Source organism: Mandrillus leucophaeus, unplaced genomic scaffold, assembly GCF_000951045.1.
Source record: "Mandrillus leucophaeus isolate KB7577 unplaced genomic scaffold, Mleu.le_1.0 Scaffold1616, whole genome shotgun sequence".
Lineage (NCBI taxonomy): Eukaryota > Metazoa > Chordata > Mammalia > Primates > Cercopithecidae > Mandrillus > Mandrillus leucophaeus.
The window spans coordinates 264,603-289,714 of NW_012101606.1; the positions used below are offsets into that span (position 1 = coordinate 264,603).

At 38.9% G+C, this 25,112-nt stretch overlaps 1 protein-coding gene across 1 annotated transcript in view; it reads right to left on the bottom strand.

The window, feature by feature from the left end:
• Positions 1–25,112, bottom strand: part of LOC105536627 (nuclear body protein SP140) — a 59,727-nt gene that overhangs the window by 26,892 nt on the left and 7,723 nt on the right. The window contains exons 2-6 of the mRNA XM_011976032.1: positions 14,131–14,217; positions 13,796–13,912; positions 13,111–13,164; positions 1,514–1,579; positions 104–184 (exon numbers count right to left, since the gene is read on the bottom strand). Of these exons, the coding sequence (XP_011831422.1) occupies positions 104–184; positions 1,514–1,579; positions 13,111–13,164; positions 13,796–13,912; positions 14,131–14,217 (405 nt within the window). The remainder of the gene's footprint in view (positions 1–103; positions 185–1,513; positions 1,580–13,110; positions 13,165–13,795; positions 13,913–14,130; positions 14,218–25,112) is intronic.

Here is a 25,112-nt window from a genome sequence, read left to right on the forward strand (position 1 = left end):
ACCTGCACGTTGTGCACATGTACCCTAGAACATAAAGTATAATAATAAAAAAAAATGTATTGACCTGTAGGGCAAAGGGAAAGTGGCACAAACTTTTTCTTACCCCTAATCTTGGAAAGGCCTTTCAGATTCACGTTCGCCTTCTTTTCATTTGAGACCACCTGGCCATCGGCTTTGCTGTTTTCTGGGGATAGGCAGGGGAAAATGTATTAATAGAACTGGGCAGAAAAACTGACAGGCTGGACCAAAAGCAAGTGAGGGAGTCCTGGGTTTCATTCTGGATCCCCTTTTTTCAGACAAAGAACCTCAAGCAGGTGTCCAGAGCATTTTCTGCTTTTGAGATTGTCGACTTTTAAGTTACACACAGGATTTAATTGTACATTGAAGTCTCTTAGAATTTGTCTACATACACACAGACTTAAATGAAAATGTTTTAATGATTCAGTCCAAACAAATTTTCAATTTGAAAACAGCCATTCTTAAAATGCATGCAACCCCTTTTTTTTTCCTTCCAAACAAAGCTGTCACATCCACCAACCAGGCAGCTACATCAACTGGCAAGATTGGTAAAAATTAACGATTTTCAATAGGATGCTAAAATCTTACTATTTTAGATCCACTGATTCAAAATTGACAATCATTTAGAAAATGAGACTTAGCCTTTACCGTCTAGAAGAAAGGAAGTTCTCAGACCATGACTAAAATAAATTTCCAAGATTTCAGGGCCTGATTATAAAGAAGAAATGTATTTACAGGAAATTCAGAAAATAAAATGATATGAAACATCACCATCTGGAGATAGCCACAGATGAGGATGGCGATCTCCAGATGATGATCTGTGCAAAAATATTCTCCTAGTCTTTTCTTTTTGCATATGTTACTTTTTGAATAACACGTTTTCATTAAAAATGTTGGAGATTTATAATATTTTAATATACACACATACATTTGAAAACCACAAATAAAAATATAAATATTGCTTCTATTACACTGACCAAACGTAACCACTACATATATTTTTATGAATGAACTGTCATCCACTTTTCTATATTAATGTCTCTTTATATATACAGATAAATAATTACATGTGCATCTATCAGGATACATAAAAATATACTTCAGAAGTATAAATTTCACATAAAATATGGTTATACATATATATATTTTTACAATTGTGTACACATACACATACACCCTGATTTCTTCATTTAGTCCTCTTAGGAATGTCTTTCCAAATTAATAAAAATTTCTTGAGCTAGGAAAGAAAGTCATACTGAGGATGATAACACCTCCTTATTAACTGTGGGCCTCTGGACTATTACATGCATGAGAAACCATATTGTTGAAGCCATTGCATTCTCAGGCCTCTTGTCACAGCCTGTTAGTCTACACCCTAAATGATACAGGAGGTACAGAACTCTCCAGGCCCTCGGGAACTGCAGGCCTTCAAGAATACAGTGGGCAGTGCCCTAATAAACTCAAAAGCTGTAATGACCTCACTTTGCCTGCTTACCATGTTGCTGGACGTTTTTCTGCATTCTCCTTCTTACTCTGGTCCAGCAATGCCCCCTCTTTTTTCCTTCAAACCAAAGAGAATAAAGTTAATTATGCAGAGGGATAAATATAATTCTTTGAGTTTTATATGCCAGTAAGAGTAAAGGTTTTTTTTTCATACTTTGGTCCTCAGGAATGGGGCAAAATACTTTAGGATCAGTGTAGCAGTGTGGAGGTTGAGTACAGAGTTATATTTTACCTCTGCATGAGCCTTGGGCCATGGGCTTGGGAGAGACTATAGGAGATGACCTTCCTTGAAACAAAATTTTTAATAGAAAATTAACTCTTGCTGGCACCTTAGAGTGAATGATAACTGCTGTTTCATGTTCCTTTTTCAAGTGTTTGTTGTGTAAATGCAAATGTGCAATGAGAAGGCATCCTCCTTGAAGCTGATGATGTTATAAATAATATTCTATATTGGAAGTTGGGAGATATTCTGAACTTGATGTAGTGAGTTTTCATTATGTAATTACATACTCATTATAGAATCCCTATATAATTTCACTAAATAATATCAGCAGTGCCTCCACACTGTCAGCCCTACTTCAGGCTGCAGAGCAGCTGACTCCAGGAATACTGTTGTGACCCCAGAAACTCATCAGTGTCCTGAATCTGGCTGTCTGGACCATTTGCAGTCTGATGTGCCCTTTATCTGAAAAGTGACTCCACAGTGCACTGCCTTTCTGACTATCCCTCATCTCCTCCTGTCCGCACACTGTGGGAGGGCAGTAGGCTCACTGAAGGGAGCAACCCCCAGAAAGGGATCATCTCCTTCCTGGATAGTGACCAGGACAGAAGTGGTAGGGGTTGCAAGTGTTCTGTAGACCTATCTTGAAGATTCAGGATTCTGTTGCAACCATTCCTAAGGATGATGCCTCATCCTTTCCCCTACCAGCCTGGTGGGTATGGCCTTCAAAGAGCCTAGGGATACAGATTTAACTCCAGACACATTTTATGAAAATGCTTTTCCTCTACTATCTAATTTTGTAGACGGAAAGTCTAAGTGAGAAAAGGAGATGATTAGGATAAAAGATGAAGGTACAGCCACTGGAGTGGTATAGCAGATTTTGCAGCAGTGAAGCAAGAGCAAAAATCCAGACATCTAAAGAGGTATGGGAGAAAGGGGAGCATTGGTGATATCTGTCTTTCAGAAGAACCCAAGGATCCTTTGTCCAGAAGGAAAATACCCTGCTCCAGTGCTCCCACCTCTGAGAATGCTGAGTCAGCCTCTCTGCACCAGCCTTGAGACGGCAGGGGCTGGGTCCAGCTTCTGAGGTCCCACACTGAACCCTCTAGACATTGTCCCTACCACTATTCTCAGTCATTTGTTAGAGGGGGGCTGCCACCTGGTTGGTGTCATGGACAAATAGGACAGATGGGACAGACTGTCCTCAAGCAGTTCCTCCAACATGCCCACCCTCTCCCTAGCCACACACACAAACAAATCAAGGATGAACAGAACTGGGAACTCCAAGGCTTATAGCCAGCCAGGAACCACATAGGAGACACTGTTCACCTTCCCCCTTACCAATGTACATACCACTCAAGGAAGCCCAACAATTGTGTACACTTTCCTTCTGGGAGCCCCACGTGTGCCCTGGGGATTGTACTTCTTGTATGAAAGCCAGGCACTAATTGCCTCCCTCATGTAAGGACTTGTACCTTAGAGGTGGTCATAAGGGACCTAAATCGTTTACAGTTTATGAAATGTGTGTGGGTACGGGTGTGTGTGTAGATATGGGGTCTTGCTATGTTGTCCAGGCTGGTTTTTGAACTCCTGACCTCAAGTGATCCTCCTGTATTGGCCTCCCAAAGTACTGGGATAACATGAGTGAGCCACTGCACTGGGTCAAAATTTGTTAAATGTTGTAGGAAAAAAATTGAATGGATGTGGACCCATGGGTCCGACTATTAGAGTGACTGACCAGGTGGTGTCTTCATGGGGAAATTTGCCAGAAGCAAAAATGTGGGGTGAATTTGGTGGAAGGCCATTCTCCATGGCATTTCTACATGCCTCAGAGTATCACTTCAAGGATATTTGAATAGCAAAGCAGTCTTGGAAGCTAGAGATCATGTAGCCTCCAGATTATAGGGCAAATGTATCCCTGACCACTATAAAATAGACAACATCTCCCTCCTTAGACATTTTCCAGAGGAGATGCCGCCAGAAGAGATTTGCTTAAGATCCCCAGAGGAGATTTGCTTAATATCCCCAGAGGAGAGTTGCTTAAATTCCAGCTAAAAAGATAATGTCTCCCTCAGAGGTAAGGTTTGGGTAGGTTTGCTATCAGTCCCCTTATAAGCCCATAGGTTTCCTCAGTGAAGCATTCTTCTACTGCAGCACACACCTGTGAGTGCAGCATCCACCTGGGCTTGCTCTGCACCATCCTTTTCATGGGTCTTGGGGGGAAAGAACTGATGTGTCTACTCTATATCCCAGCAGTTTTGCTCCTAGGTATTTAAGCAAGAGATATGAAAAAACAGGAAGATTCCTACAAGAATATGCTCAGCAGAGTTTTCATAATAGCAAAAAACTTTAAAAACTCGAGGTGTCCATCAATAGAATTATAAACAAAATTTGGTATATCCAGATAATGTACACTACTTAGCAATGAAAAAGAACAAACTACTGAGACATCCAACAATATGGATGAATCTTAAAAACATGCTGTGTGAAATAAATCCCACTCTAAAGAGAATATGCTATAAAACCTTACCTATATAAAGTTTTTAAAAACCCAAATTATCATAGTTAAAAAGAAGAGTAGTGATTGCCCTGATGGGTAGTGGGTGAGATATACCGGACAGGGCATAAGGAACCTTTCCAGGTGATGGTCATGTTCTGTATCTTGATAAGAATTTTGATGGTGCAGAAAAAGGCAGTTACGAGAACTCATCAAATGGTATACTTAATACTCATGCATTTCATTGTAAATTTTATCTTAAGAAAAGAATTCTAAATAAATATTGAACTCTAGTTAATGATACACATGCCAACGTATTTGAGGGGGAAGAGTGCTAATGTCTGCAGCCTTGAAATGTTTCAAACTTGACCACCAGTTAGTGAGTGGATAGAGAAATGCATAGATGAATAGAAAAGTGATAAAGCAGGAATGATACAATGTTAATTGTGAATCTATGTGAAAGTATATTGATGTTTAGTATACAATTCTCCCAAGTCTTCTGTATGCTTAAAATTTTCGTGATTAAATTTTAGGGAAAAAAAGCTTTTAGAGAGAAAGGACAGAATATTTACCAAGAAGTTACAGTTAGTTACAATAAGAAAATAATTTTTATTAGCCACACCATAGATTCCAGAAAATAATATAGTAATCACTTTACTATACTGAGAAGAAATAAATTATTGACCTAGAAGTTTTAATGTAGCTAAGAAGTTCTATCAAAGTAAAGACAAAGTTGTACATCCAACACTTAGCGAGTTTACCACTTAGAGATCACTCACTAGAAAAAACAAAGAATTTACTTCAGCTAGACAAAAAGTGAAACCAAAGAAAAAAAAGATGGTGAGCATACAAAATAATTTTTTTAAATTAAGTAAATATCAACTGTAAAAATGATAATAGTTTCAAAATTTATAGTTAAAAATAAAATATTAAACAATAGCCAAAATGGTAGAAATGGGGTGTTCAGTTTGTAGGGAAACCATGATAAGCTCCTTGTCATCTTTTGGGATTGGGGCATAATTTAAAACATTACAGAAATTTTATCTTTAATTTCTAAACCAGCAGGGAGAAAGGGAAGAATATATAGTTTTATACCAATCCATTAGAAAGCAGGAAGGAGACATGAAAAACACAAATAAAGTATAGTCAACAATACCACAGAAGATATAGGTCCATATACATCTGGAATCTCAATAAATGTAAATAAATTTAAATTTACCTATTAAGAAGCTAGGATTATCAGACAAAATTACAAAAGTTAAGTGCAGTTACAAGAGACATAAAAGAAAACTGAACAAGAGGGCATCACATAAAGTGAGTGAAAAATATTTTTAAAAAACCATAAAAGTTTGCGTAACAATGTTAGTACTCAGCCAAAGAGATTTTAAGGCAAAAGCATTAACAGGGATAAAGCAGAATGCTGTATAATGACAAAAGAAAAACGTCCATTAAGAAGTTATAAATCATGAATAGCCCCAAAATATGTAAAGTAAAGCAACAAAATAAAGAGGAATTGGCAAATATACAACCATGTGCGAGAATTTAACACATTTGTATGCAAATCTGATGGAGCAAATAAAATTTAAATTACTGTGGACACGAATTTAAACAACAAAGTTGTGCTTGATAAAAAAGACACATGGAGTGAAGCCAGAGCCTAACAAATAATTCAAATGTACATTATTCTCAAGGGGCAGAAAACATTTACAAACATTGACCACACATTAGGTTGCCAAAAAAAACACAAAAAACAAAAAACACCTTAATTTAGGGGTGGTATATGCCTGTATTGTCACTTATTTGGGAGTCTGAGGCAGGAGAATCACTTGAGCCCAGGAGTTTAAGGCCATCCTGGAACACACAGTGAGGTCCCATCTTTTAAAAAACAAACCAGCAAAAAACAGATCAGCTGTTGTCAAGAACTAGAGAATGGAGAGACGAATACAAGTGGACTTTGGGGTGATGGAAATGATACATGTCATGATTGTGGAGGTATTTACATAACTGCACACATTTGTTAAAACAAATTTGATTATACCTTAAGGTGATGAATTTGTTTTATGTAAATTACAGTTCAATAAAGCAGATAAGAAAAGTAGACGTGTGGAACATCTACATAAAGAAAATCCTGTTATTGGTGTCCTTATCAAAGATTACTTGAACCTACATGCATGAGTTTATTTCTGGGTTCCCTATTCTATTGCATTGGTTTATGTGTGTTTTTATGCCACTACCATACTGTTTTGATTACTCTTGTTTTGCAACATAGTTTAAAATTAGACAGTATGATGCCTCCAGCTTTGTTTCTTTTTTTTTTTTTTTCAAAATTACTTTGCCTATTTGGAGTCTTTTATGATTCGATACAAATTTTAGGATTCCTTTTACCTATTTCTGTGAAAAATGTCATTTAAATTTTGATAGAGATTTCATTGACTCTCCAGATCACTCTGGGTAATACGGACATTTTAACAATATTCTTCCAGTTCTTGAACATGAGATATCTTTCCATTTATTTGTATATTTTTCAATTGCTTTCATGAATGTCATAGTTTTCAGTGTGCAAATATTTCACCTCTTGTTAAATGGGTTCCTATTTTATTCTTTTTGTGGCTATTGTAAATGGGATTGTTTTCTTAATTTCTTTTTTAGATAGTTCATTGTTAGTGCATAGAAACACAACTGATCTTTGAATCCTGCAACTTTACTGAATTCATTTGTTAGCTCCAATAGTTTTTTTATGAACTCTGTAGTGTTTTCTACATAGAAGATTGTGTCACCTGCAAACAGAGACAATTTAACTTCTTTCCAATTTGGATGGCTTTTTTTTTCTTGCTTACATGCTCTAACTAGGACTTACATCACTATACTGAATACAGATGTCAAGAAGGGGCATTTAATCTTGACAAGGGTGACAAGAATAAATAATGGAGAAAAGATAGTCTCTTCAATAAATGGTCCTAAGAAAACTGAATATCCACAAGCAAAAGAATGAAATTAGTAGCATTTTATCACAGTAGATCCTCTCAAATCCTGCTGCTGCTTTATCAACTAATATTTTCTAAATCCTTTTTTGTCATTTCAACAATGTTCACAGCATCTTCACCAGGTATAAGTTCCATCTCAAGAAACTGCTTTCTTTGCTCATTCATAAGAAGCAACTCCTCATCCACTCAAGGTTTATCATGAGATTGCTGCAATTCAGTCACATCTTCAGGCTCCACTTCTAATTCTGGTTCTCTTGGCTCTTTCTGCCACATTTGCAATTACTTCTTCACTGATGTCTTGAGCCCTTCAAAGTCATCCATGAGGATTGTAATCAACTTCTTCTAAATTCCTGTTAATGTTGATATTCTGACCTCCTCTCATGAATCATGAATGTTCTTATGGCACGTAAAATGGTGAATCCTTTCCAGAAGTTTTCCAATTGACTGCCCAGATTCATCAGAGGAATCACTATGTATAGAGACAGTTATAGCATTACAACATGTAATTCTTAAATATTAAGACTTGCTAGTTGAAATTACTCTTCGATCCATGGGCTGCAGAATGGATGTTGTGTTAGCAGGCATGGAAATAACATTAATCACCTGTACATCTCCATCAGAGCTCCTGGATGACTAGGTGCACTGTCAATGAACAGTAATACTTTGAAAGGAATCTTTTTTTCTGAGGAGTATGTCTCAACAGTGGGTTTAAAATATTCAGTAAACCATGCTGTAAACAGATGTGCTGTCATCTGGGCTTTATTCCAATTATACAGCACAGGCAGAGTAGACTTAGAATAATTCTTAAGGGCCCTAGGATTTTCAGAATGGTGAATGAGCATTGGCTTCAAGTGAAAGTCACCTGCTCCATTAGCCTCTAACAAGAGACTCAGCCTGTTCCGTGGAGCTTTGAGGCCAGGCATTGACTTCTCCTCTGTAGCTATGACAGTTCTAGATGGCATCTTCTTCCAATCAAAGGCTGTTTAGTCTACACTGTAAAGCTGTTGTTTAGTGTAGCCACCTTCATCTATGATCTTGGCTAGATCTTCTGGACAACCTTCTGCAGCTTCTACATCAGCATTTGTTGCTTCGCCTTGCCCTTTAATGTTATGAGACAGCTTCTTTCCTTCAACCTCAGGAACCAACATCAGCTAGTCACAAACTTTTCTTATGCAGCTTCCCACATCTTTCAGCCTTTATAGAATGGAAGAGAGTTTAGGCCTCACTCTGGATTAAGGTTTCGCTTAAGGGAATGTTGTAGCTGGTTGGATCTTCTATCCAGATCACTCATACTTTCTCCATATCAGCAATAAGTCTGTTCCACTTTCTTATCATTCATGTGTTCACTGGAGTAGCACTTCATAACTTGGCTAATTGTTTGCTGCAACAGGCCTAGTTTTCAGCCTATCTTGGCTTTTGACATGGCTTCCTAACTAAGCCTCATCATTTCTAGCTTTTTATTTAAAGTGAGACACATGTGACTCTTCCTTTAACTTGAGCCTTTAGAGGCCATTGTAGGATTATTAATTGACTTAATTTCCATATTTTTTTTTTTTGTCTCAGGAAAGAGGAAAGTCCAAGAGAGGGAGAGAGACTGGGGAACAGCTGGTCAGTGAAGCAGCTGAAACACACACATTTATTAGGTTTGCCATCTTACACGAACACAGTGTGTGGTGCCATAGACAGTTAGAATAGTAACATCAAAGATCATTGTTGTCACTTTTCATACTACCATAACAGGAATAATAATAATAAAGTTTGAAATCTTGCGAGAATTACCAAAATGTTATAGAGACACAAAGTGAGCACATGTTGTTGGAAAAAGGGCACCAATAGACTTTTTTTGACACAGGGTTGTCACAAACATTCAATTTGTAAAACTCACAATATTCTCAAAGTACAATAAAGCGAAGTGCAATCAAATGAGATGTGCCTGTACCACAAAGAAACCTAAAAGAATAACATCAAATATGACAACACACATAGGTGACATTCAGTATATGTCACATATAAGTATTCTTGTTGTCCTAAAGCATGGGGAAAAAAAGACAACACACTGGCAAAATATAAGTTCCAAGCACTCATAGAAGAAAAAGTAAAAATGGCCAACAACAAATGAAGAATGCTCAGCTGCACCAAAAATGAAAGCAATGCAAGTTAAAATAGGAATGAAATAAAACTTTTTTTACAGTTAAGTTGGCAAGATATTAAATGTTTATAATATCTACTGCATGTTATATTGATTTAAAGAGAAATGTAATGGCTTAAATGTATTCATTTAGATATATTACATAATTCTAAATGTGCTAATAAAACATAGAAAAAAATGGAAATATGTACAGCAAAGCTTATAGGGAATACGTATTTTAAAATCAGGAAAAAAAACAGCATAAAAGTGTAAGTAATTTGAAAAAATATAAATTCTTTAGAAGATCGAATATAACCATATAGGGTGAATTCTTTGTTTGTTTGTTTGTTTTTTGGTCTTACAAAAGGTATTGCTGCTGTAATAAATTACCATAAACTTAGCGACCAAAAAAATCACAAATTCATGGTCTTATAATTCTGTGGGTTGGAAATCTGACATGCACCTCACAGGGCTAAAATCAATTAAGGTGTCTGCAGGGCTTTGCTCCTTTCTGGAGGCCACAGAGGAGCCTTTTCCAACTTCAGAAGGTTGCCCACATTCCTTAGTTGATGGACCCCTGCATCCATCTCCACATCCAACTCTATTCTCTCTGACCATTCTTCCATAGTCACACGTCCCTCTCTTGACAGGAGGATATGTTCTCTGACTTTAGGGGCCCATGTGATCTTACCTCAAGCTCCTTAACTTAATCACATCTTCAAAGTCCCTTTTGCCATATAAAGTAACAGATTATAGGTTCTAGGAGATAAGACATGGACATCTTTGTTTCTCTTGGTACAAAATCCTCAAGAATCTTACGGATCTCCTGCATGTATCATGGGGATTTCCTCCATCAGACATGAAGCTTCCCCACAGATCTTTCCTAGAAATTCACACATCTATTTTTTTTTATACTTTAAGTTCAAGGATATATGTGCAGGTTTGTTACATAGGTAAACATGTGTCATGGGCATTTGTTATACAGATTATTTCATCACCCAGGTATTAAGCCTAATACCCATTAGTTATTTTTCCGGATCCTCTCCCTCTTCCAACCCTTCACCTTCTGATAGGCCTCAGTGTGTGTTGTTCCCCTCTATGTGTCCATGTATTCTCATCATTTCATTACCACTTATAAGTGAGAACATGTGGTGTTCGATTTCTGTTCCTGTATTAGTTTGCTAAGGATAATGGTCTCCAGCTCTATCCATGTCCCTGCAAAGCACATGATCTTATTCTTTTTTTTTATGGCTGCACAGTATTCCATGGTGAATATGAACCACATTTTCTTTATCCAGTCTATCATTGCTGGATATTTAGGTTGATTACATGTCTTTGCTATTGTGAACAGTGCTGCAATAAGCATACATGTGCATGTGTCTTTATAACAGAATGATTTCTATTCCTTTGGATATATACTCAGTAATTGGATTGCTGGGTCAAATAGTATTTCTGTCTTTAGGTCTTTGAGGAATTGCCACAGTGTCTTCCACAACCTTGTCAGTTGTAGTTTACAACTACTGAGCTAGTTTACACTCCCAGCAACAGTGTGTATAAGCATTCCTTTTTCTCCACAACCTTGTCAGTATCTGTTGTTTTTAGACCTTTTAACAGTAGTCATTCTGACTGGTGTGAGATGGTATCTCCTTGTAGTTTTGATTTGGATTTCTCTAACGATCAGTGATGCTGAGCTTTTTTTCATATGATTGCTGGCTGCATGTATGTCTTCTCTTGAGAAGTATCTGTTGATGTCCTTTGCCCACTTTTTAATGGGGTTGTTTTTCTTGTAAATTTGTTTAAGTACCTTATAGATGCTAGATGTTAGATCTTCATCAGATGCATAGTTTGCAAAAATTTTCTCCCAGTCTGTAAGCTGTCTATTCACTCTGATGATAGCTTCTTTTGCTGTGCAGAAACTCTTTAGTTTAATTAGATCCCATTTTTCAATTTTTGCTTTTATTGCAGTTGCTTTCGGCATCTTTGTCATGAACTCTTTGCCCATGTCTATCTCCTGAATGGTATCGCCTAGGTCATCTTCCAGGGTTTTTATAGTTTTGGGTTTTACATTTAATTCTTTAATCTGTCTTGAGATAATTTTTATATATGGTGTAAGGAAGGGGTCCAGTTTCAATTTTCTGTATACAGCTAGCTGATTATCCCAGTACCATTTACTGAATAAGGAAACCTTTTGCCGTTGCTTGTTTTTGTCAGGTTTGTTGAAGATCAGATAGTTGTAGGTGTTTGGACTTATTTCTGGGTTCTCTCTTCTGTTCCACTAGGCTATGTGTCTGTTCTTGTACCAGTACCATGTTGATTTGGTTACTGTATTAGTCCGTTTTCACACTGTTGATAAAGACATACCCAAGCCTGGGTAATTTATACAGGAAAAAGAGTTTAATGGACTTACAGTTCCATGTGGCTGGGGAAGCCTCATAATCATGGTGGAAGACAAGAAGGAGCAAGTCACGTCTTACATGGATGACGGCAGGCAAAGAGACAGAGCTTATGAAGGGAAACTCCCCCTTATAAAACTATCAGATCTCATGAAGACATATTCACTATTATGAGAATAGCACAGGAAAAACCGGCCCCCATAATTCAACTACCTGCCACTGGGTCCCTCCCACAACACTTGGGAATTGTGGGAGATACAATTCAAGATGAGATTTGGGTGGGGACACAGCCAAACCATATCAGTTAATGTAGCCTTGTAGTATGGCTTGAAGTTGGGTAGCATGATGTCTCCAGCTTTGTTCTTTTTGCTTAGGATTGCCTTCGCTATTCAGGCTCTTTTTTGGTTCCATGTGGATTCTAAAATCATATTTTCTAGTTATGTGAGGAAACTCAATGTTAGCTTAATGGCAATAGCATTGAATTTATAAATTGCTTTGGGCAGTATGGCCATTTTAAAATGATATTGATTCTTCCTGTCCATGAACATGGAATGTTTTTCCATTTGTTTGTGTCATCTCTCATTTCTTTGAACAGGGTTTTAGTTCTCCTTGTAGAGATCTTTCACCTCCCTAATTAGCTGTATTCTTAGGTATTTTATTCTTTTTGTAGCAACACACATCTATTTTTGATTTCTGCTGAGATGGCTGAGGGACTCAAGAGTCACATGCCTCATCTCTTCAAATAACTTTTTATGTGAATGAATAATCTGACCTTTCACTACTTCCCAGGGAACTTGCAAAAAGTCTTGCTTGTCTCTACCAAGCACACATCCCTGACAATGAATCTCCTTATTTTATCATGTTTTTTGACCTAGATAGGCTGAGAATTTTATAAATCATCAAGACTTCATTCTTTTTCATTTAGCAGCTCTTCCTTCAATATACCTCTTCCCTCTTGCATTTTACTATAATTGGCAAAAGATACCACAACACACCATGATTACTGTATTTGGAAATCTCCTTAGCTATAGATCCAGAAAGTTCTGCTTTTCACATGAGTACAGGACAGGCCACTATATAATAAGGAGGCCTTTTCCACATCTTTCTTATGTCCTTCTGAGCCCTCACCAATAACACAGTTAATCTCCATATTTTTACTAACAGTCTGCTCATGATGATCCAGGTCTTCTCTAATGCAATATAGACTTTCTCTGTCATGTTATTTACTTCCTTCTCAGCCCTCACTAGCATAGTCTTTAGCATCCATGTTTCTACCAAGAACTACCAAGGGCAATATAGGCATAAAACTCTGGCATTAAAAACATATTTGTAACACCAAAAGCAAGTAAATTCTTATTTATTCTTACTTTTTTTCCTCTTGGGTTTTCCCAAAGTAGAGTTGTTTCCAATATCCACAGTATCTAGAAAATAACAAGTTGTAGTGAGGAAATAGAAATTAATAAATAAAAGTTACAGATTTTAGGACAATTTATACTACAGAAGGCTTGAGTTTATAACTATGTTCAGATAATCATTCCTCTCTTTCTTCTAGAGGAATCAAAAACCTACTGAACTGAGATCTAGGAGTCTAGGATGGGCCCTGGGTCTTCTATCAAAAATACGTGTTGGGCTAAGAAGAGTAGACCTGCTGTCTTTCCTCCTGACAATTAAGTACCAGGATTAGTTGTCTTTTGAGTGTGGCCTTTCTAAGTTGTAGCAAAGTGACACTATTATCTACCAGCAGAAGTTCACTGGGGTATCCTGGGCTTCATGGAAGATTGGGTGTAACTTAATATACTAATGCAATCAACAAGATAACTGCATTTCAAAGAGTATACTTCTATGACATCATCTATGTCTAATCAGCAGAGTCCATCCTCTTAAATAGTACCTTATAGCAATCTCTTGCCTCCCTGCAGTTCCCCAAAGGCTCAGGTGAAGCAAATGCAAAGAATAGGATTCTAAACAGACTGGAGCACCTACCTCCACCCTACTGGGGGTCTGTGGGGCCCACTGAGCCACCCCCATCCCACAGCCCTCAGACAGCCTTACCCATTGTGCCACATGCTTGATCACTTTCCATCTTTACTTCTGGGCCTCCTGGCACCTCTTCTGAGAAACACATGACACAGGAACACTTCTCATTTTCATATGCTGATTGCTCTGCTCCTGGGCCAAAATTGTGATTCATGAAGACTTTCAGTTTGACACAGTGACTCTCTTTTCTGCACCCTTGTTGCTCCCCTTCTTTACTTTTTCCTCTGAAATCTTCTCCTTTCACTGCTCCTCCTTATATTTGATTCTTCCTTTAAGTCTATTTTTTTCTCCTCCTTTTTCTCTTTATCAGAACTCTGTTTCCGTTTTCACTATTTTTAAGTCATAATTACCTGATACATCATCATGTAGCAGGCTAGAAGCGAGCTCTTCTGATTCTCCTTCTTCATTCATTGGGTGATCTTCTAGTTCACCAGACACTAATGAGAAACAAGAAAATTACTGTCCAAGGATCCTGACACAGTGACCAGAGAAGAGTTTTTAGTGCTGTCATACTACAAACTGATATTCTGAGCTAAGATGAACTGTTCTCTGGAAAAAAATATACTTTCTCCAATAATCACATTTGACACTTAACAGAGCCATGCTCTCCCCATGTTATGCACCTCATCCTCCTTTTTTCTACTTTTATTTTCGTACTTGTAGTACTGAGAATAAAGCAAGAAAATTCTCATCATTCCAGAAAATACTACTGTTCTTTGACAATAGTAAAAAGCAACTATTTAAACTCATCCCAATTGGCCATTGACTACTTATATCACTAACCATATTTCTGAAAGCAAGCCCATCAGTGGCAGTTCTACATATCTGAAGTCCAGCTGTCAGCAACAGCCCCCTCCACAAAGCCTGCATTGATGGCCAAATGCTAAATTACTCATAAACACTCCTGTTTCTAAAGGTCTGGGGTCCCTAAACAATATGCTTCCTAAAACTCTATATAAAAATGCAGTTTCCATTTCTATAAAGACTGTGTCTTATAAGCACAGGACCTCCTCCCACCAGATGCCTTGCTTGGCAAGGAATAAATCAGCTTTAAGTTTCAGTTAATGAGTACTAGCCTAGCCCTTCAAAAATTGGAGTTCCTGCCGAGATAATCTTGAAGATTCTTGCTGGGGAGTGTCCTGTGGGGCCCTTGGATCCACAAGCATGAATCTCAGGCCACTGTGTCCATCTCAGGCCATTTTTCTGACCTACTGCCAAGTGAATCTTTCTCAGAAACATCTTGAACCATCTGACTTGTTTCATTGAACTCTTAGTTCTGAATTTATCTTATTTAAAGATGGGCAGGGCATACAGTTAGATAGAATTAGATATTTTGGGTTGGAAGTACACCACTTAGCAAACATTTTCTCAGTTAATGTGCTTATTTATTCACTACTTCATCCACTGTTACCTTTCTTTTGTCTTTTTTTTTTTTTTTTTTTGAGACAGAATTTTGCTCTTGTTGCCCAGGCTGGAGTGCAATGGTACAATCTCGGCTCACTGCAACCTCCACCTCCTGGGTTCAAGTGATTCTCCTGTCTCAGCCTCCCAAAGTAGCTAGGATTACAGGTGCCCACTACCACACCTGCTTAATTTTTGTATTTTTAGTAGAGAGGAGGTTTCACCATGTTGGCCAGGCTGGTCTCGAACTCCTGACCTCAGGTGATCCACTCACCTCGGCCTCCCAAAGTGCTGGGATTATAAGTGTGAGCCACCACACCCGACCTCTTCTGTCTATTTTTAAAAAGTCTTATCTCTGCTGGGCATGGTGGCTGACACCTGTAATAGGTCATATTACAGGCAGATTGCTTGAGCTCAGGAATTCCAGACGATCCTGGGCAACATAGCAAAACTCTACCAAAAAAAGTCTTATTTCATGTGTGTTTGTTCCTGATTTTCCTGTGCTTTCTGAATGTTAGAAGATAGTGATCCAAAGCAAACAGATGGTGGCCAAGGTCTGCTAAGTCCTCAATTCAAGTCAGCCCCCAAAACTAATGGATGTGGGTCCATTGGACAGTAGCCAAACTGTGCAAAGATGTTTGGCCACACTTTATCTTGAGTCCCTCATCAAAACCTTCATGAGGGCACCTAGTGTCTTGTCAATTTGTGAAAGAAAATCATTTTGTTTAGTATGCAATCTGGAGTCAACTACAATCATGTAATTAATCGTATGTTCCCTTTTCAGTTACTGCTTCATTCATGTGGAACACACCATTCACGCTTGTACTGAAACATAGTGGCCTCTTTGCTGTTTGTCATGGGATTGTCTTTGCCAAAGCCATAATCTCCCCCTGACAAAAGTTTCACTTCCTCTGTATACTTTCATCATGATTCTAACTCTTGTACTTTTCTTAATAACTGGCAACATTTTCGCTAAAATGACTCTGGCTTATGATGGGGAAGTTTTGCCATGTCCAAAGTAAGTAACACATTTGACAAGTAGATCTATAAAAGAAGAGAAAAAAGTCACCAAATGTTCCCACGTCTCAACCAGTAACCCGTTACTTTCAGACCATTATCTGAGGAACACTCTTTTCAACAAAACCTCTATAAATGTAATAGGCAGGGATCTATTCTGCAAATGGAACTACCAGATTAAAGGTTCAGAAGAAGGACTAATTTTAGAAGTCCTGGAAAATTCCCTGACACATGATCTATGTATAGTTGACCTGAACATTAGTATACCTACACTATGCATGATTTGAGATCTGCAAGCAATAAACAAAATAGGTATACCTCACTTCCCTGTACCTCCTAACCGGATTACTACGATCTCTTCAGTCTCACCTAAAGCCAAAATTTTTCATGTATTTATATGCAGCTTCGTTTAATGTCTCATTTGATAAATATTATTTGCTTGGGAAAATCAATGGCTCATCTGGACAGTTATTTTCTAGGAATTTCCTTGATGATAGGCAGAATTCTAAGATGGCCCCAAATATTTCTTTCCCTAATCCTGAGGACTGTGAACATGAGATATTACTTCCATAATTGGCAGAGCTGGCCTTAAGAAAGACTAACAGAGTGGATCTTGTCTAACCATATGAGCCTTTTAAGAGCAAGAAGTTTTCTTTAGCCAGCAGCAGAAGCGGAAGTCAGAGATGCAAAGAATGAGAAGGATTCCACACAAGATTGCTGGCTTGAAGATGGAGTGGAGCTCCAGGAGCTAAGAGTGGTCCGTGACCGACAACCAGTAACAAAGCAGTGACCTCAGTTCAACAACCACGAGGAGCTGGATTATGTCAACAACCTGGGTGAGCTTGATTGCAAGATTTTTCTCAGAGCCTTCAGATAAGACTTCAGCTGGGCTGACATCTTAATTTCAGCCTAGGGAGACTCTAAGCAGGGAACTGAGTTGAGCCCACCCACACTTCTGCTGGCAGGACTGTGAGATAACAAGTAGGTATTGTAGTAAGCCACTATATGTGTGGTCATTTGTCATGCAGCAATGAAAAACGAACACAATGAAAACCCTCTTCCAAGTTTTAAATACAACCTAAGAGATACAAAGCTCAGACATGCATCTTCTCCGATCCGAGACATAGGTCACCTCTATTATACTCTACAGATCTGGATATTTCTTTTTTTTTTTTTTTTTTGTCACCCAGGCTGGAGTGCTGTGGCCAGATCTCAGCTCACTGCAAGCTCCGCCTCCCGGGTTCCCGCCATTCTCCTGCCTCAGCCTCCGGAGTAGCTGGGACTACAGGCGCCGCCACCTCGCCCGGCTAGTTTTTTGTATTTTTTAGTAGAGACGGGGTTTCACCGGGTTAGCCAGGATGGTGTCGATCTCCTGACCTTGTGATCCGCCCGTCTCGGCCTCCCAAAGTGCTGGGATTACAGGCTTGAGCCACCGTGCCCGGCCAGATCTGGATATTTCTTAATCTATTCATTGAGTTGGGCAAAAATGGACACAAAACTTTTAAGGAAAAACTCCAATTCTGTAAAACAAACAAAATGAAACAAAACAAAAACTAGGCTATTTTCTCAGCCATAATCTATTGGCTGAGGAAATAATATTATATAAAGAAATGTTACAATGTCTCCAAAGTTTTCCAAGACCAGTGACTAAAGGGAAGATAAGAGGATTTCCAGGATTAACTGAGTCTTGAAGACAATGGCGGTCAATCTTTTCTGAAATACCAGGCCTCCCTACATTTGACCACATCAGATATCTTGGGGCCATTCTCATGGAACACACAAATGGAACAGATCTTCATGATTGTAAAATACTCCTTCATCAATCACCTACACCGAATCCTCTATTATCACATTATCAGGAGACAGGTCTCCTGTCTCCCTTTCTCATTTATCATAATCCTTTTCTTTTATACGTACATAAAAAATAGGCCATGGTTTGTGACCAGCCTGAGCAACATGACCCTCTGAAGGAAGCAGACTGCAACTGCAGGACCCAGGAGACCCTCCCTAAAACTGTGAGGGCCCCAACTGCAGAAGCGGGAAAAGGAGACCCTCCTCTCCCAAACACACCCCCACTGGAGAAGCTGAAGGTCTGTTTGCAGGAGAAGTTTCCAACTTTACCTGGAGCTGAGTCAATCTGAAGAGGTGAGTGAAATACAGGGGTAGAGGAAGCAGCTGAAAGGCCCTGGGAGCTGGCTGGGTCCCCTAGCAGGCCATTCCTGTCTGGCACCACAGGGATGCAACAGGAGAGCAGCAGGGATTAAAACTACACAGGGAGAAGCAAATCTCTAGCTGAACTTTGCAACAATTTGAACAGGAGTGAGAAGCCTCCTGCACCTCTTGTGAGGGTGCAAATCTGGTATGCAGACTCCGCAGGTGGGGAAGAACTAAGCCTTTTTCTTTTGCAGCTGTGAGGCCGATAGCCTGGGGCAGGTTTTCAAGCCTGGAAATGGTCTGGGGGCTGTTGGGGTGGGGCATGGTGGGAGTGAGTCTGGCCCTTTGGTTTGCTTGGGAGCTGGGTGAGGCCTGTGACTGCCAGCTTTCCCCCATTTCCCGGACAACCTGCATGACTCAGCAGAGGCATCCATAATACTCCTAGGTACACAACTCCAGTGACACAGGAATCTCACCCTTACCCCCCATAGCAGCTGCAGCAAGACTTGCCCAAGGAGAGTCTTAGCTCAGACATGGCTAGCCCCTCCCCCACCTGATGGTTCTTCCTTATCCACCCTGGTAGCTGAAGACAAAGGGCACACGATCTTAGGAATTCTAGGGCCTGCCCACCACCGGTTCCTTCCCATAAAACCACAGCTGATATTCTCTGGAAAGCGCCACCTCCTGGCAGTAGGCCAACGAGCACAAAAATAGAGCATTAAAGCACCAAAGCTAAGGACCCCCATGGAGTTCATTGCACCCCTGTCACCTCCAGCAGAACAGGCACTGGTATCCACAGCTGAGAGACCCATAGATGGTTCACATCACAGGACTCTGTGCAGACAACCCCTACCAGGAGCCTGGTAGGCTCGCTGGGTCACTAGACCTAGAAAAGAGACGACAATCATTGCAATTTGACTCACAGGAAGCCACATCCACAGAAAAAGGAGGAGAGTACTACATCAAGGGAACATCTCGTGGGACAAAAGAATCTGAACAACAACCTTCAGTCCTAGACCCTTCCTCTGACAGAGCCTACTCAAATGAGAAGGAACCAGAAAACCAACCCTGGTAAGATAACAAAACAAGACTCTTTAACACACCCCAAAAATCACACTAGTTCGCCAGCAATGGATCCAAACCAAGAAGAAATCCCTGATTTACCCGGAAAAGAATTCAGGAGGTTAGTTATTAAGCTAATCAGGGAGGGACCAGAGAAAGGCAAAGCCCAGTGCAAGGAAATCCAAAATATGATACAAGAAGTGAAGGGAGAAATATTCAAGGAAATAGATAGCTTAAAGAAAATCAATAAAAAATTCAGGAAACTTTGGACACACTTTTGGAAATGTGAAATGCTCTGGAAAACATCAGCAATAGAATTGAACAAGTAGAAGAGAGAAATTCAGAGTTCAAAGACAAAATCTTTGAATTACCCCAATCCAACAAAGACAAAGTAAAAAGAATAAGAAAATATGAACAAAGCCTCCAAGAAGTCTGGGATTATGTTAAATGACCATACCTAAGAATAATCGGTGCTCCTGAGGAAGAAGAGAATTCTAAAAGCTTGGAAAACATATTTGGGGGAATAATTGAAGAAAACTTCCCTGGCCTTGCTAGAGACCTAGACATCCAAATACAAGAAGCACATAGAACACTAGAGAAATTCATCACAAAAAGATCTTCGCCTAGGCACATTGTCTTCAGGTTAACCAAATTTAAGACGAAGGAAAGAATCTTAAGAGCTGTGAGACCGAAGCACCAGGTAACCTCTAAAGGAGAATCTATCAGATTAACAGCAGATTTCTCAGCAGAGACCCTACAAGCTAGAAGGGATTGGGGCCCTAATCCCTTCTAGCTTGTCTGATAAACAATTATCAGACAAGTCTTTTGTATCCAGCAAAACTGAGCATCATGTATGAAGGAAAGATACAGTCTTTTTCAGACAAACAAATGCTGAGAGAATTTGCCATTACCACGCCACCACTACAAGAACCACTAAAAGGAGCACTAAATATTGAAACAAATCCTAGGAACACATCAAAACACAACCTCTTTAAAGCATAAATCACACAGGACCTATAAAACAAAAATAAAATACAAATTTAAAAGTAAAAAAAAAAACAAAGTACACAGGCAACAAAAAGCACAATGAATGTAATTGTACCTCACATTTTAATACTAACATTGAATGTAAATGACCTCAATGCTCCACTTAAAAGATACAGAACCACAGAACCGGTAAGAACTCACCAACCATCTGCTGCCTTCAGGAGACTCACCTAGCACATAAAGACTCACATAAACTTAAAGTAAAGGGGTGGAAAAAGGCATTTCATGCAAAAGGACACAAAAAGCAAGCAGGGGTAGCTATTCTTATATCAGACAAAACAAACTTTAGGGCAACAGCAGTTAAAAGAGACATGGAGGGACACTGTATAATGGTAAAAAGCCTTGTCCAACAGGAAAATATCACAGTTCTAAACGTATATGCACCTAACACTGGAGCTCCCAAATTTATAAAACAATTACTAATAGACCTAAGAAATGAGATAGACAGCAACACAATAATAGTGGAGAACCTCAGTGCTCCACTGACAGCACTAGACAGGTCATCAAGACAGGAAGTCAACAATAAAACAATGGATTTAAACTATATCTTGGAACAAATGGATTTAACAGACATAGACAGAATATTTCATCCAACAGTCACAGAAGATACATTCTATTCAAGAGCGCATGGAACTTTCTCTAAGATAGACCATATGATAGGCCATAAAATGAGCCTCAATAAATTTAACAAAATCGGAATTATATCAAGCAGTCTCTCAGATCACAGTGGAATAAAACTGGAAATCAACTCCAAAAGGAATCTCCAAAACCATGCAAATACATGAAAATTAAATAACCTGCTCCTGAATGAGCATTGGGTCAAAAATGAAATCAAGATGGAAATTAAAAAATTTTTCAAACTGAACGACAATCAAAACCTCTGGGATACAGCAAAGGTGGTGCTAAGAGTAAAGTTTATAGCCCTAAACACCTACATCAAAAGGACTGAAAGAGCACAAATTGACACTCTAAGGTCACACCTGAAGGAACTAGAGAAACAAGAACAAACCAAACCCAAACCCAGCAGAAGAAAGGAAATAACCAAGATCAGAGCAGAACTAAATGAAATTGGAACAAAAAAATATAAAAGATAAATGAAACAAAAGCTGGTTCTTTGAAAAGGTAAATAAAATTTATAGACCACTGGCAAAATTAACCAAGAGGAGAGAAAACCCAAATAACATCACTAAGAAATGAAACAGGAAATATTACAACTGACACCAGTGAAATACAAAAGGTCATTCAAGGCTACTATGAATACCTTTATGCACATAAACTAGAAAACATAGAAGAGATGGATAAATTCCTGGAAAAACACAATCCTCCTAGTGTAAATCAGGAAGAATTAGATACCCTGAACAGATCAATAACAAGCAGCAAGACTGAAATGGTAATTTAAAAATTACCAACAAAAAAAAGTCCAGGATCAGACAAATTCACAGCAGAATTCCACCAAAGAATTGGTACCAATCCTTTTGACACTATTCCACAAGATAGAGAAAGAAGGAACCCCCCCTAATTCATTCTGTGAAGCCAGCATCACCCTAATACCAACACCAGGAAAGGACATAACCAAAAAAGAAAACTACAGGCTGATATCCTTGATGAACATAGATGCTAAAATCCTTAACAAAATACTCACCAACTGAATCCAACGACATATCAAAAAGATAATCCACCATGATCAAGTAGGTTTCATACCAGGGATGCAGGGATGGTTTAACATATGCAAGTCAATAAATGTGATACACCACATAAACAGAATTAAAAACAAAAATCACATGATCATTTCAACAGATGCAGAAAAAGCATTCAACAAAATCCAGCATCTCCTTATGATTAAAACTCTCAGCAAAATCAGCATACAAGGGACATACCTTAATGTAATAAAAGCCACCTATGACAAACCCACAGCCAACATAATACTAAATGTGGAAATGTTGAAAGCATTCCCTCTGAGAACTGAAACAAGACAAGGAAGCCCACTCTCACCACTCCTCTTCAACATAGTACTAGAAGTCCTAGCCAGAGCAATCAGACAAGAGAAAGAAATAAACGGCATCCAAATTGGTGAACAGGAAGTCAAACTGTCACCATTTGCTGATGATGTGACTGTTTACCCTGAAATCCCTAAGGACTCCCCAAAAGCTCCTAAACTGATAAAAGAATTCAGCAAAGCTTCTGGATACAAGGTTAATGTACACAAATCAGTAGCTTTTCTATACAACCACAGTGACCAAGCAGAGAATCAAATCAAGAACTCAACCCCTTTTACAATAGCTGCAAAAAAAGAAAAAAAACAAATTTAGGAATATACTGAACCAGGGAGTCAAAAGACCTCTATAAGGAAAACTACAAAATATTGCTGAAGGAAATCATAGACACCATGAACAAATGAAAATGCATCCCATGCTTCATGGATGGGTAGAATCAATATTGTGAAAATGATCATACTGCCAAAAGCAATCACAAATTCAGTGCAATCCCCATCAAAATACTACCATTTTCTTCACAGAATTAGAAAAAACAATTCTAAAATTCACATGGAACCAAAAAAGAGCCCGCAAAGCCAAAGCAAGACTAAGCAAAAAGAACAAACCTAGAGGCATCACACAACATGATTTCAAACTATACTATAAGGCCATAATCACCAAAACAGTATGGTACTGGTACAAAAATAGACACATAGACCAATGGAACAGAATAGAGAACCCAGAAATAAACCCAAATACTTACAGCCAACTGATCTTTGACAAAGCAAACAAACCATAAAGTGAGGAAAAGACACCCTATTCAACAAATGGTGCTGGGATAATTGGCAAGCCACATGTAGGAGAATGAAACTGGATCCTCATCTCTCACCTTATACAAAAATCAACTCAAGATGGATCAAAGACTTAAATCTAAGACCTGAAACTACAAAAATTCTAGAAGATAACATCAGAAAAACCCTTCTAACCATTGGCTTAGGCAAGGCTTTCATGACCAAGAACCCAAAAGCAAATACAAGAAAAACAAAGATAAATAGCTGGGACTTAATTAAGCCTAAGCACTTTTGTATGGCAAAAGGAACAGTCAGCGGAGTAAACAGACAACCCACAGAGTGGGAGAAAATCTTCACAATCTATACATCTGACAAAAGACTAATATCCAGAATCTACAATGAACTTAAACAAATCAGTAAGAAAAAAAAAACAAACAATCCCATCAAAAAGTGGGCTAAGGGCATGAATGGACAACTCTCAAAAGAAGATATACAAATGGCCAACAAACATATGAAAAAATTGCTCAGCATCACCAACGACCAGGGAAATGCAAATCAAAACCACAATGTGATACCACCTCACTTCTGTAAGAATGGCCATAATCAAAAAATCAAAAAACAGTAGATGCTGACGTGGATGCAGTGAACAGGGAACACTTCTACACTGCTGGTGGGAATGTAAACTAGTACAGCTGCTATGGAAAACAGTGTGGAGATTCCTTAAAGAACTAAAAATAGAACTACCATTTGATCCAGTAATCCCACTACTGGGTATCTACCCAGAGGAAAAGAAGTCATTATTTGAAAAAGATACTTGCACACGCATGTTTATAGCAGCACAATTCACAACTGCAAAATTGTGGAGCCAACCCAAATGCCCACCAGTTAATGAGTGGATAAAGAAACTGTGATATATATGTGTATGATAATTGAAAGTCCCTACACTTCTATGAAAACTCATTATTGTTTGGCCATGTGGTCAATAACAACCAGAATCATCCCAATTAATCAACAACAGCTTCTGGCCAGTACACAGGCCTCTGAAAGCCAGCCAACCATTCACTTCCCCATGCTTCTGAAAGTCAGCCAGTTAGTAACAGCCACACTCCAGTGACCTGCTTTCACTAAAAGTCAGCTAACCACTAACAAATCTCACTTCTGAAGGCCACCAGTCACCAAGATCCACACTTCCACAAACGTTCTCCGGTCAGAGAAACTGACCCACAAGTGCAACTGTCCCTTAATTGAACAATAAATTCAGCCTTTTGTTTGAGATTAAGTGGTAGCCCCTTGTTTTTTCTTTTTTTCTTCTGAAATGGAGTCTTGTCTGTCACCAGACTGGAGTGCAGTGGTGTGATCTCAGCTGACTGCAACCTCCACATCCCGGGTTCAAGCAATTCTCTTGTTTCAGTCTCCCGAGAAGCTGGGACTACAGGTGTGCTCGACCACACCCAGCTAATTTTTGTATTTTTAGTAGAGATGGGGTTTTGCCATGTTGGCCAGGCTGGCCTTGAACTCCTGACCTCAAGTGATCCACCTGCCTTGGCCTCCCAAAGTGCTGGGATTACAGGGTGACCCACCGCACCCAGCCTAGGTGGTAGCCTCTTCTACTAGTGATATCTTTTTATTATTACTCTGTGAAGGCATCTGTGGTTCTTTCTGGCTTTCTGGACTTTCTCTTTTTAACATCTCCTTTCCCTTACTGTTTTTTCCTTCTTCAGTGATGTGCTACATATGCTTTTCATATTGCCTCCCTGTTTCACTTTTCTGGCCCTATTTTTCTGGATATCTTCTATCTCGTATTGTAGATTACATTCAAGTATTTTCCAACTCTTGATAATGTTTCCTCATCTCTCCCTAATCTTTCTTTATTTGTTAAATAAGAGT